The 15,047-nt window shown below is 27.4% G+C and overlaps 1 protein-coding gene across 2 annotated transcripts in view; it reads left to right on the top strand.

Moving 5' to 3' along the window:
- Positions 1 to 15,011, top strand: part of LOC113799264 (uncharacterized) — a 17,191-nt gene extending 2,180 nt beyond the window's left edge. Inside the window, exons 1-4 of one of the 2 annotated variants that reach the window (XM_075822903.1) lie at positions 3,154 to 3,583; positions 4,508 to 7,503; positions 10,699 to 11,602; positions 11,669 to 15,011. In XM_075822903.1, the coding sequence (XP_075679018.1) occupies positions 4,621 to 7,503; positions 10,699 to 11,602; positions 11,669 to 14,457 (6,576 nt within the window). In that variant the 5' untranslated portion in view covers positions 3,154 to 3,583; positions 4,508 to 4,620 and the 3' untranslated portion in view covers positions 14,458 to 15,011. Of the gene's footprint in view, positions 1 to 3,153; positions 3,584 to 4,507; positions 7,504 to 10,698; positions 11,603 to 11,668 lie in introns of those variants that run through there. The other variant, XM_075822902.1, reaches the window with a different exon arrangement.
- Positions 15,012 to 15,047: the final 36 nt, after the last annotated feature.

The raw sequence follows: 15,047 nt of genomic DNA, 5'->3' as shown, positions 1-15,047 counted from the left end.
AATCAAATTATTTTAATTAGAAAACATATAACGGATATCGATTCCATACAGTTTTTTATCAATATCTGACAAAAAAAAAAAGAATAATTTTTTTTTTTGTTCTGTCCTGAATAAATCATCATTATCACCAATTTACCATTAATTTAGTTCTTTATCGTGTATACAAAAAAAAAAATAAAATTCCCTTGATTTTTTGTTTTTGTTTTTTTTGTGTGGGGTTTTCATTGTTTTTTCCAGAAAAAATTTTTTGTTACATAATTCAACGTCAACGTCAATCATCGATCACCAAAAAGAAAAAAAAAAAGAAATTATCAAATGATGACGATCAATCGTCCATCATTTATATATCAATGAAAGGAAAAAGAAATTTTTTTTTTTGACTGGGAAAAAATTTAAACAAACAAACGAAATTCTTTTGCATAACGTTTCGGTTGAATCGGTTTCATCTTGATAAACGAGAGAAAAACAGAAAAAAAATCAAAAATCATATATGATGTATGTGCAAGTTTGGTTGATTATCATCATCATCACCACTGAAGAAAAAAGAACCAAATCAAAATTAATGTCGTTATTGATACAAATCATCATAAATCACATAGGAAATTGACAAATCATAAAACAAATTTCTTTTGTATTTTGTTTTGGTGATTTCATATTTTTGATTGTCGGTTCATATTTGATAGATGATAATGAATGAATGAATGAATGGTGGTGGTGGACAATTTAGTTTAGTTGATTTTTGTTGATTTCAAAACTTTTTTTTTTGATTTCTGATTTTGTCACTGTTGTTGTTGTTGTTGTCACCCAGTTTTCCAGAATTTGTTTTTTATCTTTGAATTTTTTTTGTTTTGTTTTTCTTATCATTCAACAGAAAATAATAATCAAATTGTCGGTCGGTTGTTTGTTTTTCAATTGAAAAAAAGTTCCTGTGTGGGTGGATTGATAATCTCAATTTGTTATGAAATTATCAGAATTTTGTTGTTTGTTTGTTTGTTTGTTTTCTTCGTTTGAATTTTAATTCAAGGATATTTGACATCCATCAAATGTCTGTCTGTTTTGGTTTTGGTTTGTCGTGAATTGATAACCCGATTAATCAGAAACATTTTTTTTCGTTGTTTCGCTTATCAAACCGCCTTCATTATAAATTCATAATCAACATTTCAACAACAACAACAATTCTGATTTGTTTGATTTGATGGAAAAATGAATGAATTGAATAAAAAACTGGATAATCGATAAAGGTAGAAATAGTAATCTTCAACAAAAAAAACCATCAAATGATGATGATGAGGAAAAAAATAGTCTTTTTTTTTCTATTTCGACAAACATAAACATCGATTATGAATCAGATATGAAAACAAAAAAAAACGACGATGCTAAAAAACGATACTATCGATAGTTACGAATTTCTCATCATCATCATAATCTTACCAATTTTTTGTTAGTTTCTCTTTGACACTCCAGTAGATTTATTTATTTTTGTCGATCATTTTTTTCTGGATTTCTTCGAGATTTTCTATTGCTCCTGCCTGTCCACTTAATCTAATGATCGGTTGGTTTTTTTTTCTTTATTCATCTGGTCATCGATAATCTGATGAACAGATGCAAGAAGCTAGAAGAAAAGATAAAAAATTGGCCAGATTGAAAAAAACAAATCTTGATTGAAAATAAACAACAACAAAAAAAAACTTGGTGATGAATTTTTCATCATCATCATCATCATCATTAAAAATAAACATACGATCGAATGATAATGATGATGATGACATAACTGGAATAAATTTTTTTCTTGCTATTTTGCTTTGATTATTGATTCACCGATTTTTTTTCATTAATTTTTGATTACTTGTTTGCTCTAAATATCTTTTTTTAACCATCAAATTTTTTTTTGTTAGTGGAAATGAAGGTAATCTTGTGTGTGTGGTTTGAATGATAAAAAACCAAAACAAACAAAAATCCTATCAATTTTCCAAAAAAAAGTAATCATATTTTTTTAAATGTCAATTTGTTCAATGTAATTCAATCATTTATTTGGCTAAAAATTTTCTTCTTTATAGATTTGGTCATGATTATTCATTTTTTCTAGTTTTTTGATTTTTTTGTTCAAATCTCTTGAAAAATGATGCGGTTTGGATTTGCGTTTTGTTTGGCATCTTTTTTCTCTCTTCACATTGATTATCCCATCGATAGAATGCCATATTGTCTTTTTTTTCTTAAATATTATCTGATTGAGGAAAAGTTTTTTTCTGCTGAAAAACTGAAAATATTCAAATCTTATTGAACGAATGATAATGCCGGTGTTTGATGAACATATTTGGTTTTCCATAAACTTTTCTTTGATTTTGATCATTTTTTGGAGAAAAAATTCAAAAAAATTAGCAGAAAAACCAAATAAAGTCACTTAATCGATCAGATATTGTTTGAATTTTGCAATCGATAAACAAAACTGAATTTTTTTTTTTCATTAAATTTTTCATTTTTTGCTAATCTGGTCCACCAAATCTTTTGGATTTTTTCAACCAAAATTAAAAAATTTGTCAAAATCGATAATCAAACCTTTTTTAATTGTTTTCTAGGTGTGTGTTTTTGTTCTTATGCGCAGCATTTAAGGTGTGTGTTCAGGATCTTTATTTCATTAAAAAAAAAGTTTTTTTCAAATAAAAATCGATTAGATTGATTGATTGATTAGGCTAAATTTGAAATGAAAATTTTATGATTTTTTTTTTTTGGCTGAAAAGCTACGCCTATTTTCTTTAATTTAAATTTCAATGATGCTCCGCCTTTTATCATCAACAAAACCAAAAACCAAAAAACCAAAAATCTTTATTTTTTTCCCAATTTCAGAATTTTCTGAATGAAATATGGATGTTTAAGGAACCGTTTTGTTGTGTTTTTTCCATGTTTGATTCAAATCTTTTTAAAAACCGTAATTTTTACTTTACTTTAACACATTTCTCTCTCTCTCTCTCTCTCTCTCTCTCTCTCGCTATATATATTCATTGTGTGAATTGAATGAAAAAAAAACTAGAGAGAATATTTTTTCCATTGAATAGCAGCAGAAGCAGCAAAAACAGTAGCAGACGAAAAAGATTCACAACACACATACATACACACAAGCAGAAATTATAGTTTTTTTTTCTCTCTGACAAGAGTTTGCTTAGTTCGTAGACCATCATCAATGATGATCATCATCAATGATCAGATCACACATTTCAGTTATAATCTTGTCGTAGAATGATAAACATCGTTTGTTTTTGAAAGAATGAATGTTTGTTTGAAATTTTTTTTGCTAAGAATTTTTTCATCGGTAATTGGTTTTTAATTATTTTAAAAATTTTTCTTCTTTGAATCAAAAAACGTAAAAACTTAATGTTTTTCCACATCTCGATCTCATCACTTTTACATCATTGATGTGCAAATGTGTGTTTATCTTGTTCATTTTGATATGATTTTTTTCAAAATTTGATTTGGTCGATGTGATTTTTGAAAATTTTTCAAAAATTTAAATTTTTTTGTTTTGTTTTGACAAAAATGATCTTCATTGAAAACAAAAATTGAATGATCTCATTTCGTTAATCATAATGTGAGTTACTTTATTGATTTTTAATTTTTGATTTTTAAAATTTTGATTTTCAAATTTTTAAATTTTTTTGATTGACGAACGAATAGCGCCATCATAGGATTGATATTTTAACTAGAAAAACAAAAAATGATTATGATTTTTTTAGTTTTGCTTGCTTGCTTTTTTTGATTTGATCAAAATCAAAATCACTTATCATTTTTATCATATAATTCAACATTAGTTATGTTTTTTTTCTGATCATTTTCTAGTTTTTTTTGCATTCGATTACGCAAAATTACTAAGAAAAAGAAAATCTGATTATCAGATTTCATCACCAAATTTTTTTTTTTTTGCAATCGATTGGTCAATCAATCAATTTCAGCTTAATCAATCAGTTTGATGATAAATTCATTTGATTCAATGATTTTCACTTGACAACTTTTAATGAAGAAGAAAAAAAAAATAAAAAAAATTTTTGATAAAATGGATTGATTGGTCGATCGATCGATCGATTGATTGATTGATGATTTTTTTTTCAATCAATCATTTACAGTGGTTTTTTGTTTCTCTCACTATATATTTCGATTATCAATCAATAATCAATAATTATATTTATCCAAAATAGAAATAATAATAATAATGAATTATTTTTTGATCTAATCGATAAATGATGAAGCATGTGATTGATTGATTTGATTGATTTTCTTGAATAATAATAATTATAATTATAATTATTTCATCGTTACACAGTGTGTGTGTGAAAGAGAGAGAGAAACTAATACAAATTTTTGCTGGTTGATAGATGATATTTGATGATTTGTTTGTTTGTTTGTTTTTCTGTAAAAAAAGTTACAAGCTAAAAATAGCCAAGAATCTGAATTGATTTTAAAATTGATTTTTTAAATTATCAATTTTTTTTTGTTTTGTTTTGAAAAATGATTATAGAATATTCACCAATACCATTGACATCGGAAACTACTTTAATTGAATCGGATAATGTTGATAAACAACAACAACAACTAACTGAACAACAACAACAAATAGAATCGGATAAAACAATGGCAGAATCGATGATATTATCACAATCATCATCAACAACAGCAACAACAACAAAAACATCGACAGTAATGATTCCACCACCTGTTTCAACATTTAATAATAAATATCAAACAACATCATCATCATCATCAACATCACCATCATCACCATTACCATTATCACCATCATCAACAACAACAGCAACAACAATTATAAATCAAAATAATCAAATTAGTAATAGTAGTGATTCTGGTGTTGTATTATCATTATCCTCATCATCATCATCATCATCATCGGATTCTGGTGTTAATAATAATCCGAATCAAAATCGTCATCATCATCATCATCATCAACATCATCGTATACAACATCTTCATCATCATTTTAAATCTTCAAAATATTCTTCATCATCATCTGCATCATCAACAACATTGAAAATTAATCATCATCATCATCCACATCATTCAACAAGTTTGAATAATAATCAATCTTCATCTTCTTCTTCCTCATCCTCCTCATCATCATCGTCTTCATCATCACCAGAGAATCCAATCAATGTAAACAATGATAATAATCAATCGATAATTAGTGAAAAACAACAACAACAACAACAACGATCAACAACAACAACAACAATCAGCAACAAAGAAAATGCTGTTGATAATCAAGAAAAATATTCATCATCATCATCATTGGATTCAAGTGATAATAATAATAATAATGAATCAACAATAAATTTAACCATTATAGATAATGAAAGTAATAATACAAATAAAGATGATATGATTATTATTAGTGATGATTATAATGATGATGGTGATGTTGATGATGATGATCTGGATGATGACGATGATGATGACGTTAATGATAATAATCTGATTATTAAACAACGACAAATTACAATACAAAATGATAATCATCATAGCCACAATGATGATGATGATGATGATGATGTTTGTTCGTCATCAACATCAACATCGACAACATCATCAACATCATCATTATTAACACCAAAATTAACATTATCGATGAATGTTAATGTTGTTGATGATGATGATGTTGTTGTAAATAATGAAAATGTTGTTGTTGCTGTTGATGATAATAATGATAATAATAATAATAATGGTGATAATATTGAAAATGAAAATATTATCATTAATGTTTTGTTGGATGAAAGTAAAATTTTAAAACAACAACAACAACAACAACAACAAGCGAAAACAAAATCCAAATCCAAACGTAATGAAATTATGTTGAATAGGAAAAAGAATATGATATTAACAAATTCAACTTCGAATAATAATGATAATAAACGACAATTACATAGTGGTGGTCAACAATCGCATCTAAAACGTAAATCTATTGATGATTGTTGCGATAATCAACAATCAAAACAACAACAACAACAAATTGAAGGACAACAACAACAACAACATTCCGAAAACAAAGAAATTCACAATACTAAAATTGATAATAATCGTGATGGTAATGATGATAATGATGATGATGAAGAATTGCAAACAACAATCAAAGATGCTGTTGTTGTTGTTGATGATGCTCCTGTTATTACTGCCATTGATGATAATGATGGTCAAAATATTTTCGATGATAATCATAATCATCAACATCAAAAAAATCTAAGATTATCAATGTTAAACAATGATGATGATGATCAACATGAAATTCGTGGTAGTACATTCAACAACGAAGATGATAACGATGATAACGATGATGATGATGAACTTATGAATAATTTTGATCCATCTGAAGTATTTAAACGTATGAAAATTGAATTAAAAGAAGAATTTGATGATAATAATAATGGTAATGATGATGATAACATTGATGATGATGGTGGTGGTGGTATACAATCATCATCAATCCATTTAAACAATGAACAAAATGATTCAATAATAATCGATTGTAATGATGAAAACTGTGATAATAATCATCATCAACAACAACAACAAGATCAACAATCATCATCATCGAATCGTCATAAACAATCAAAACATAATCATCATAATATGATTGTTGATGATTCAACAACAACATTTATTGGTCAACAAAAAACTAATCAAATCGATCAATTATTAAATTATTTTGATAATGAAAATTTTCGTAAAATTTTTCAAAATTTTACCCTTTTACAACAACAACAACAACAACAACAATCTAATCAACAACAACAACAACAACAACGACAATCATCAAGATCATCATCACCTTCTTCTTTGATGACAAAATCACATTCCCCGATGATCAATAATCAATCATTAAATTCACAATTAACAATTGCTGCGGCAGCAGCAGCAGCTGCTGCCGCTGCTTCTGCTTGTTCACCAAATTTTCAGGAAACATTTTTCCATCTTAATGATGATGATAAACGTCAAATTCTTCAATCATTCATTTATAAACAATTGAATGGTAGTTTTAATGAATTTATGTGCAACAATGTTGATAATAATGATAATGTTGATGTAATCAATCAGATTATTGGACATCATCATACAACAACATCAAGTGCTAATATAAGTGATGTTTCCACTCCAGTTAATAATGATAATAATAAAAATTCTGGTCAATCATCAACAACAACAACAAAATCATCACATTTCAATAATCATGAATTGTTTACAAATAAAAATATCATTACAAAATTTCAATCAGATCCATTATCATTGCAAACATTATTTCAAACATTTTTATCGAAAACAACATCATCTATTCATAATAACAATAACAACAACAACAACAATACAAATAAATCAGCCAATTTAATAAAATCTTATGGCCATATTGATGTTGATAATAATAATAATGATGATAATAATAATAATAATCCTGGACAACGATTCTGTTCAGAATGTAATATACAATTTATGTCAATCAAAACCTATAAGGTATGTTTGTTGTTTTTTTGTTGTTGTTTTTTGTTCATTGATTAACTTGCTGTTTCATCAGTAGTGTATATGTATATGTAACTATGCATATATGCAAATAAAAAATTCACAAAAAAAAAAAAAATAGTCACATGAATTTGATTGAAAAATATCTTAATTAATAAATTATATTTAGATAATATCATTATGTACATTTCATCATGATATTTTTTTCATTCATTTCACTCCACTTGATTTGTAGGTACAAATTCAGTTTTCTTCTAGAAATTTTTCTGTTGATTGATAGTGAGAGACAGAGAAGAAGAAGTGAAAAAATAAACCAAGTTATCTTTTTATCAATTGATCATAATCAATGATCATGATTTTCTTGAGTGAAACCAAAAAACGAAAAAGCCAAAAATAATCTGGACAATGATTGAATGAATGGTGGAAAAAAAAGAGTGATGGGAGAGAAGAGAGTTTATCTTTTTTTTTGTGACAGAATTCATTCTGAATATTCTGTTTTACAACAAAAAAACAAAACCGAACATCAATCCTGTTGTTCATCATAATCATCATGATATTCAATATGATCGATGACTTTTTGATGATGAATGATTATCGTAAGTGATAATGAAAAGCAAAAATTCCCATTGCCCGTCGATTATATGAAAATCTTTGTCATCGTTTTTCTCTCTCTCTCTGACTTGCATCATCATTTATGAACCATCCTGATGATGAATTATAATTGTTGTTGTTATCTTTGTGCACTGAAAACAAAAAAAAATTCCCAATTAATCCGATTATCACCGGATGTTACAATCAATCTTTTTCGTTGTTGTTATTGTTGATCAACTGATTACAACATTTCCGGTTAAAATAGTTAAATTAACCACAAAAAAACACCATAAAATATCATGATCAACTAAATTTTTCATCTGAAAATTATGTAATCATGTTTTTTCTATATATCGAAAAATTATCGATTCAAAAACAAAAAAAGATTATTGATCTCTCCTGATATGGATCGATGATGAACAATGAAACAATGAGAACCTGTATCATCGATTAAATCGATTGATTTTTTTTTTTTGGTTTTGGTTAGATCCTATTTGTTTGTTTTTTTACTGGACATTTCGATTTAGATTTTATCAATCTAATATTGATTTCGATTTTAGAGTTTGTTTAGGATTTTTCTACATTATCATATTGTGATATTTATCTTTTCCCGATAGCGATTTTATACATTATGTAAATGTCTTTTTCGTTTGTTTGTTTTGTTTTGTTTTGTTTTGTTTGGCTTGACTTGACCTGATTCAATTTAAATGATGGAATTTTCAACAAGCAAACAAAACAATTTTATTTGAATGAGGCACGCGAAAACTTTGTGTGTATGTATGTGTGGTTTGGCCAAAATATTCACTCGTGGCCAATTTGTTCTGATGATAATGATCGAATCAAAGATAATTTTACCATCATAGAAAAAAAATTGTGATTCAGTTTTTTTTTATTTCTTTGATCGACAATCATGTGTTTTATCAATATCTCAGTTTTTTTTGCGATCGATATATGATCGATAAAGAAAGAAAAAGAGAAAAAAAAAACAGTCAAATTCTAATCAATCGATCAATCAAAACAACAGACAAGCAAACATTTATAATCAAACTAATAGTATTGATTAATCATTGATAATCTATCGATACTACTATCATATCAATCTAAAATATATAACTCCATTAGAATAATGATTGGTTGATTTTTTTTTTGCTGTGGTGGTGACCCGAAATTATCGATCACCACCACCAACAAAAATGAAATGATTTAATTAATCAATGGGCAACTATTTTGACAAAAATTGTCATCAAAAGTACAAAATACTAAATGAATGAAAAAAAATGTTTTTGCTTCCAAGGGTTAATAATCTGTCTATTGGTTGGTTGTCTGAAATATGAAAAAAAATGATAAAGCCATTGCAAGATTGTCACATTGATAACAGCTTTTCATTTATTTCGATATACAGATGTTATCATCATCAACAACGAAAAGTAAAAAATGATTGATTTATTGATCGATCGATTGATTGATTTTGAAAATGTTTGATAAATGTGATAACCAAAAGAAAAAAACTAATTATATTTTGGTTGTCAATTTTTTTTTTTTTTTGAAAATAAATGTACATTATGTCACATGACTAAGCGATACATTCTGATCTTTAACCTTGACGATCGATCAATCAAGATTGATTTTTTTGATTAAATTGATTGATTGATTGATTCGTATCGATATAGCCAACACCTAAATAAGATTGATCTCTTGTGTAAACATTGTGCCCGGAATCAAAATGTTTATATTAAAAAAAAAGCAAAATAAAAAACTTTTTAAAATGATAATCTATCTAATGATTATTGATAAATCGCGCGCACACACACACACACACGATGAATGGATTCAAAGACATATTTGGAATTGGAAAAAAATATTGAATGATCCGATGTGATGATATCTTGATATCCATCTTGATGATAATCCAAAAATGGACGTCACACATTTATTGATTTTTTTTCATTTTGTCGATATTTATTCAAATCTGCCAATGTCATTGTCATCATCATCATCATCATCATCAAATGATACTCCTTTTTCAAAAGATAAAACTTTCTTTTCTTTTCTTTCTCTTTCTAATGACTTATAATCACAATCGATTAATATAAAACTTTATAGATAACGAAAAAAAAATCGATATCCATCAATCGATATCGATCACTGTGTGTGCGTGTACCAAACTCTCAACTTTTTTTTGGGGACATGATTTGATTGATTTGATTTGAAAACCAAAGATATAAAAATACAGTTTTTCTTTTTTTCGTCGACAATTTTGATTATAATGTTGATGATGATTATCCATTTTAGGTATTTATTAATCATCATCATCAATGATTCGATTTTATCTTTTTATGAATGAATGAAATGAATGAACGAATGAAACAAATTGATTATTTTTGTTTATTTTGTTTTTATTTTGTTTTTTGTTGTTGTTGTTTGAAACAAAAATTTCCTTTTGCGGACATAAATACATTCAATATGATGATGATATGATTGATGAATTGATGATGAAAATAACTTTTTTTCTGATATAAAATTCATTGATTTTTGTTTGAAAAATAACATTTTTATAATGAAAAAATTTTAAATTTTCGTTTCGTTTCGTTCAACCAGGTTCATAAGGAATTATATTGTTCATCAAGACATCATCTGATTACACAGCAGCAATCAATCGGTTCATCATCATCATTGATCAATCAACAATCAAATTTAAATAATTCAAATTCAAATCAACAACAACAATCAAATATGACATACAGTGGTGGTAATAATAATTGTAATAAATTATCATCACAAACATCATTATCAACATCAACATCATCATCATCAGGTATTGGTTCATCACCACCATTATCAACAACATTTTCATCATCATCACCAACAACAAATTCATCAATAAATTCTACAATACAAAATAATAATAAACATTCTTGTAGTAGTATTTTATCAAATGATTTAATACAAGAATCAAATATAAATAATGAATCATCAACAGCAACAACAAATGAAATCATTTCAGATGAATGTAATAAATATACTGATTTTCATTCATTATTTCCCGGTTTATTACCGATCGGTAATCAATCAACATCATCATCATCTACATCATCGACAACAGTTGTACCGATCAATGGAATGGCACAACAGATCAATAAATCTATACATAATACAACACCAATTTATATTGTTATATCGACAAATCCATTAATATTAATACCATTTATTTTTAATAGTTTAACAACAACATTTGAACCATTACCTAGTTTAGCAGCAAATCTTGATTCATCAATAGTTGAAAATCTTAAAAATCTTGCACCATCATCAACATCATCATTAATGTTTCCGATTGGTCTTAATAATCAATCATCAACATCAACAACGATGCAACCATTCATAACAACATTTGATGAAATGCGTAAATCAATAAAATCAAGTAAATCAATGACAAAACTTTCATCAACAACAAATAAATCATCATCATCAACGAAGAATGAAAAATCTTCACATTCTAATATTGGTAAGATTTTTCTTTCTGGAAAAATTCTTTATCAAAATTTTTAATATTTTCCCTTTAAAAAATTAGCAAAACGTTCACATTCGGATGCAAATCTTGAACAACCATTAGATCTATCTAGTTCATTGATAACAAAACGTTCAAAATCTGAATCAGATAATCAAGATTTAATGATGATGTTTGTAAATACTTCTGATTCATCATCAACAGTAAAAAAAGAATTGGAAAATGAAGAATCAATATCATCATCATTAACGAATAAACAGCAAACATTCCATGAGCATATGAACAATTTATTACAGAAATTTGCAATGATGCAATCAATGAATTCTGTGATTGGTTCGGGAACAACAACAACAACAAATTCAAATTTACTACCATCATCTTCAAGTTCTCATACCCAATTCGATGATAATCAATTACAATCAAATCCATATGAAAATCCAGCTTTTGCACAATATCTTGCAATGGCTATGGCTGCATTGACAACAAATAGTGGTCAATCAAATGTAACATCGATTCCGAATCCAATAAATAATTCAACAATCAAACAACCATCAATCAGTTCAACACCATCATCATCATCATCATCATCATCACATGTTGATGTTGTTGTTAAACAAGGAAATTCACGTTGTGAAGAATGTAATATTGTTTTCTATAAACATGAAAGTTATTTAGTACATAAAAAATTATATTGTGCATCAAGAAGAATACCCGATTTAACGATTAATACACTGGATCAACAACAACATAATAATAATTCAACTACTGTTACAAATAATAATAATAATAATAACAGCAGTATTAACAATAATACAACAACAATAAATAATCGTCCAACATCGGCATCATCAACAACATCATCATCATTATCATATTCAATACCATCATCGACAAAATTTTCATCATCAACAAATTTGTTGATACCATCCGAATTGATTGGAAAGTCACAAGGTTTAAATCCGGATAATGAAACACTTTCATTATCAACATCATCACCATCAATATTATCATCACGTGATGCAGCTGCATCGGTTAGTCCGGCTGCTTCATCATCGATGCTTTCACCAACCAAACAACAATCGGCTATTTTTCAATATTTTTGTGCTGCTTGTGGTATTAAATATACATCATATGATAATCTTTATGCTCATCAAACTTATTATTGTTTGAAACGTAATAATGAATCAACAGTAGCGGGTCCAGCTTCTGCCGCTGTTTCTGCTGTACCATCGGCACCATTATCACCGGCAACCGGTATTGTTAGTCCATTGCCAACATCACCTGTTCCATCCGGTATTTCCACAACACCACAATCATTATTAACTCCACAATTATTGGCAGCAGCCGCTTCGCTTGGAGCTGCTGCTTCGGTAACGCCACCAACTTCAGCAGCAGCAGCAGCAGCCGCTGCTGAAGCATTATTAGATTTTACATCACCAACATCATTATCACAACAATGGAATGCATTAGTTACAGCAGCAGCGGTTGTTGGTGCAAAAACCGGTGCTTCATTAACCAATGGTCTGATTGTTGGTGATTATAATTGTCATAAATGTAAAGCATCATATGTTAGTCCGGAAACATTGGCTGCACATGTTTGTAGTGCTGATCTACGTTTGGATACAAAACCAGAAAAATCATCATCAATCAATCAAACAACATCATCATCATCAACATCAACATCAACAACAGCAACAACATCAGCATCATCATTACAAACATATAAATGTACAATTTGTGGTTATAAAGGACATACAATGCGTGGTATGCGTACACATGTTCGAGTACATACTGAAGAATTATCATCAACTGGTTCATTTGAAGAGGATTTTATTGTCCAGAATACTGATCTACCTGAACCTTCGGTTAGCCGTCGTTCAAGTCATGGAAATTCATTAACAAATCCAGCTAGACAACGACGTCGTAGTAATAATTTAGATTCACAATTATTATTATCATCATCATGCCATTCAAATCAATCAATTTCATCAAATGAAACATTTGATAGTGTTATACGTAGTACTGTTACTAATTATTTAGAATCAACAGCAAGAAGAAATAAAGAACAACAACAACAACAACAACAAATTATTGATGAACAACAACAACAACAACAATTGAAAAAAGCATCAAGCTTATCATCATTGATTAATGAAAATCAACAACAACAACAATCCTCACAGTCTTCACAACAACAACAACAACAAATCCAGAATCATAATTGTCAATTTTGTCCATATCAATCCAATTATAAAGGAAATGTTATTAGACATATAAAATTAGTACATAAAGAAATTAATGGTTCATCATCATCATCATCATTATCATCATTACAACAACAACAATTAGTTAAAGAAGCAATGGATGTTTTAATGGGTAATGTTGATCTATCCGCATTACCTGATGATCTACTGATGATTAATAATAATAATAATAATTGTGTTGAATCACAAGATTTTTCAATAATAAAATCAAAATCACCAACACCAAATAAATTACAAATGAATGGTTGTATTCCATCATCCGCTATCGATTGTTCATCAAAATCAAATAAACAAATCGATATAAAACATAATAATATAAATAATAAATTACAAGAATCATCAATGAAGAAGAATTCTGTTACCAATAATTTATCAATTGCAGGTAACAAAAAAACAACAACAGCTGCTACAACAACAACAACAAATGAAACAACAACAACAACAAATAAAAATAATGATAATAATGATTTAGATAGTAGATATTGTAATGCATGTAATATTTCATTTACATATCGTAATTCATATTTAGCACATAAACGTTATTATTGTTCATCAAATAATAATAGTAATAATAGTAATGATACATGATTCAATCAATCAAATCGATTGATTGATTATCGATTTGAATATTAATTATTATTGATTCTGGTCATCATCATCATTGTAAAATTAAATCATATTATTAGTTGAAATGGTTTCGACATTTTCATCACATCTCTTCTCATCAATTATTATCATCATCGATTGATGATCAATATTACATATCATCATCATCATCATCAAAATTATTATTAATTATTATTTAATTAAAAAACTAATTATTTATTTGCAAAATAAATCACAATTTATAAATTAATTATTTATTCATTTGTAATTTGTAATTTTGACAAAAATAATGATGATAATTATTAACAAAACAAAACAAAAAAACTACAAAATTATTATTTGACACACGCATACACACTCACTTTCAATCGTTTTTCACTGACAAAAATTCAACAATCATCACCCTTTCTTCATCATCATAAAAACGTGAAAACTTCAGAAAAAATAATGTCCAGAATTTTCATTACTTTCAAACAAAACTACACTTTCATTATAAGTTTGATTCAATTTTAACTATCAAAAATAATATAAACAAACACTAAAAACATCATTCTACCTAGTCTCTCTCTCTG

Source organism: Dermatophagoides pteronyssinus, unplaced genomic scaffold (assembly GCF_027571235.1).
Source record: "Dermatophagoides pteronyssinus isolate colony J.1.1.1.1 unplaced genomic scaffold, Derpt_VIB-CSIC_2022.12 sq0021, whole genome shotgun sequence".
NCBI lineage: Eukaryota > Metazoa > Arthropoda > Arachnida > Sarcoptiformes > Pyroglyphidae > Dermatophagoides > Dermatophagoides pteronyssinus.
Note: the sequence above shows the minus strand (reverse complement) of the source record. Positions and strands in the feature narration are given on the sequence as shown.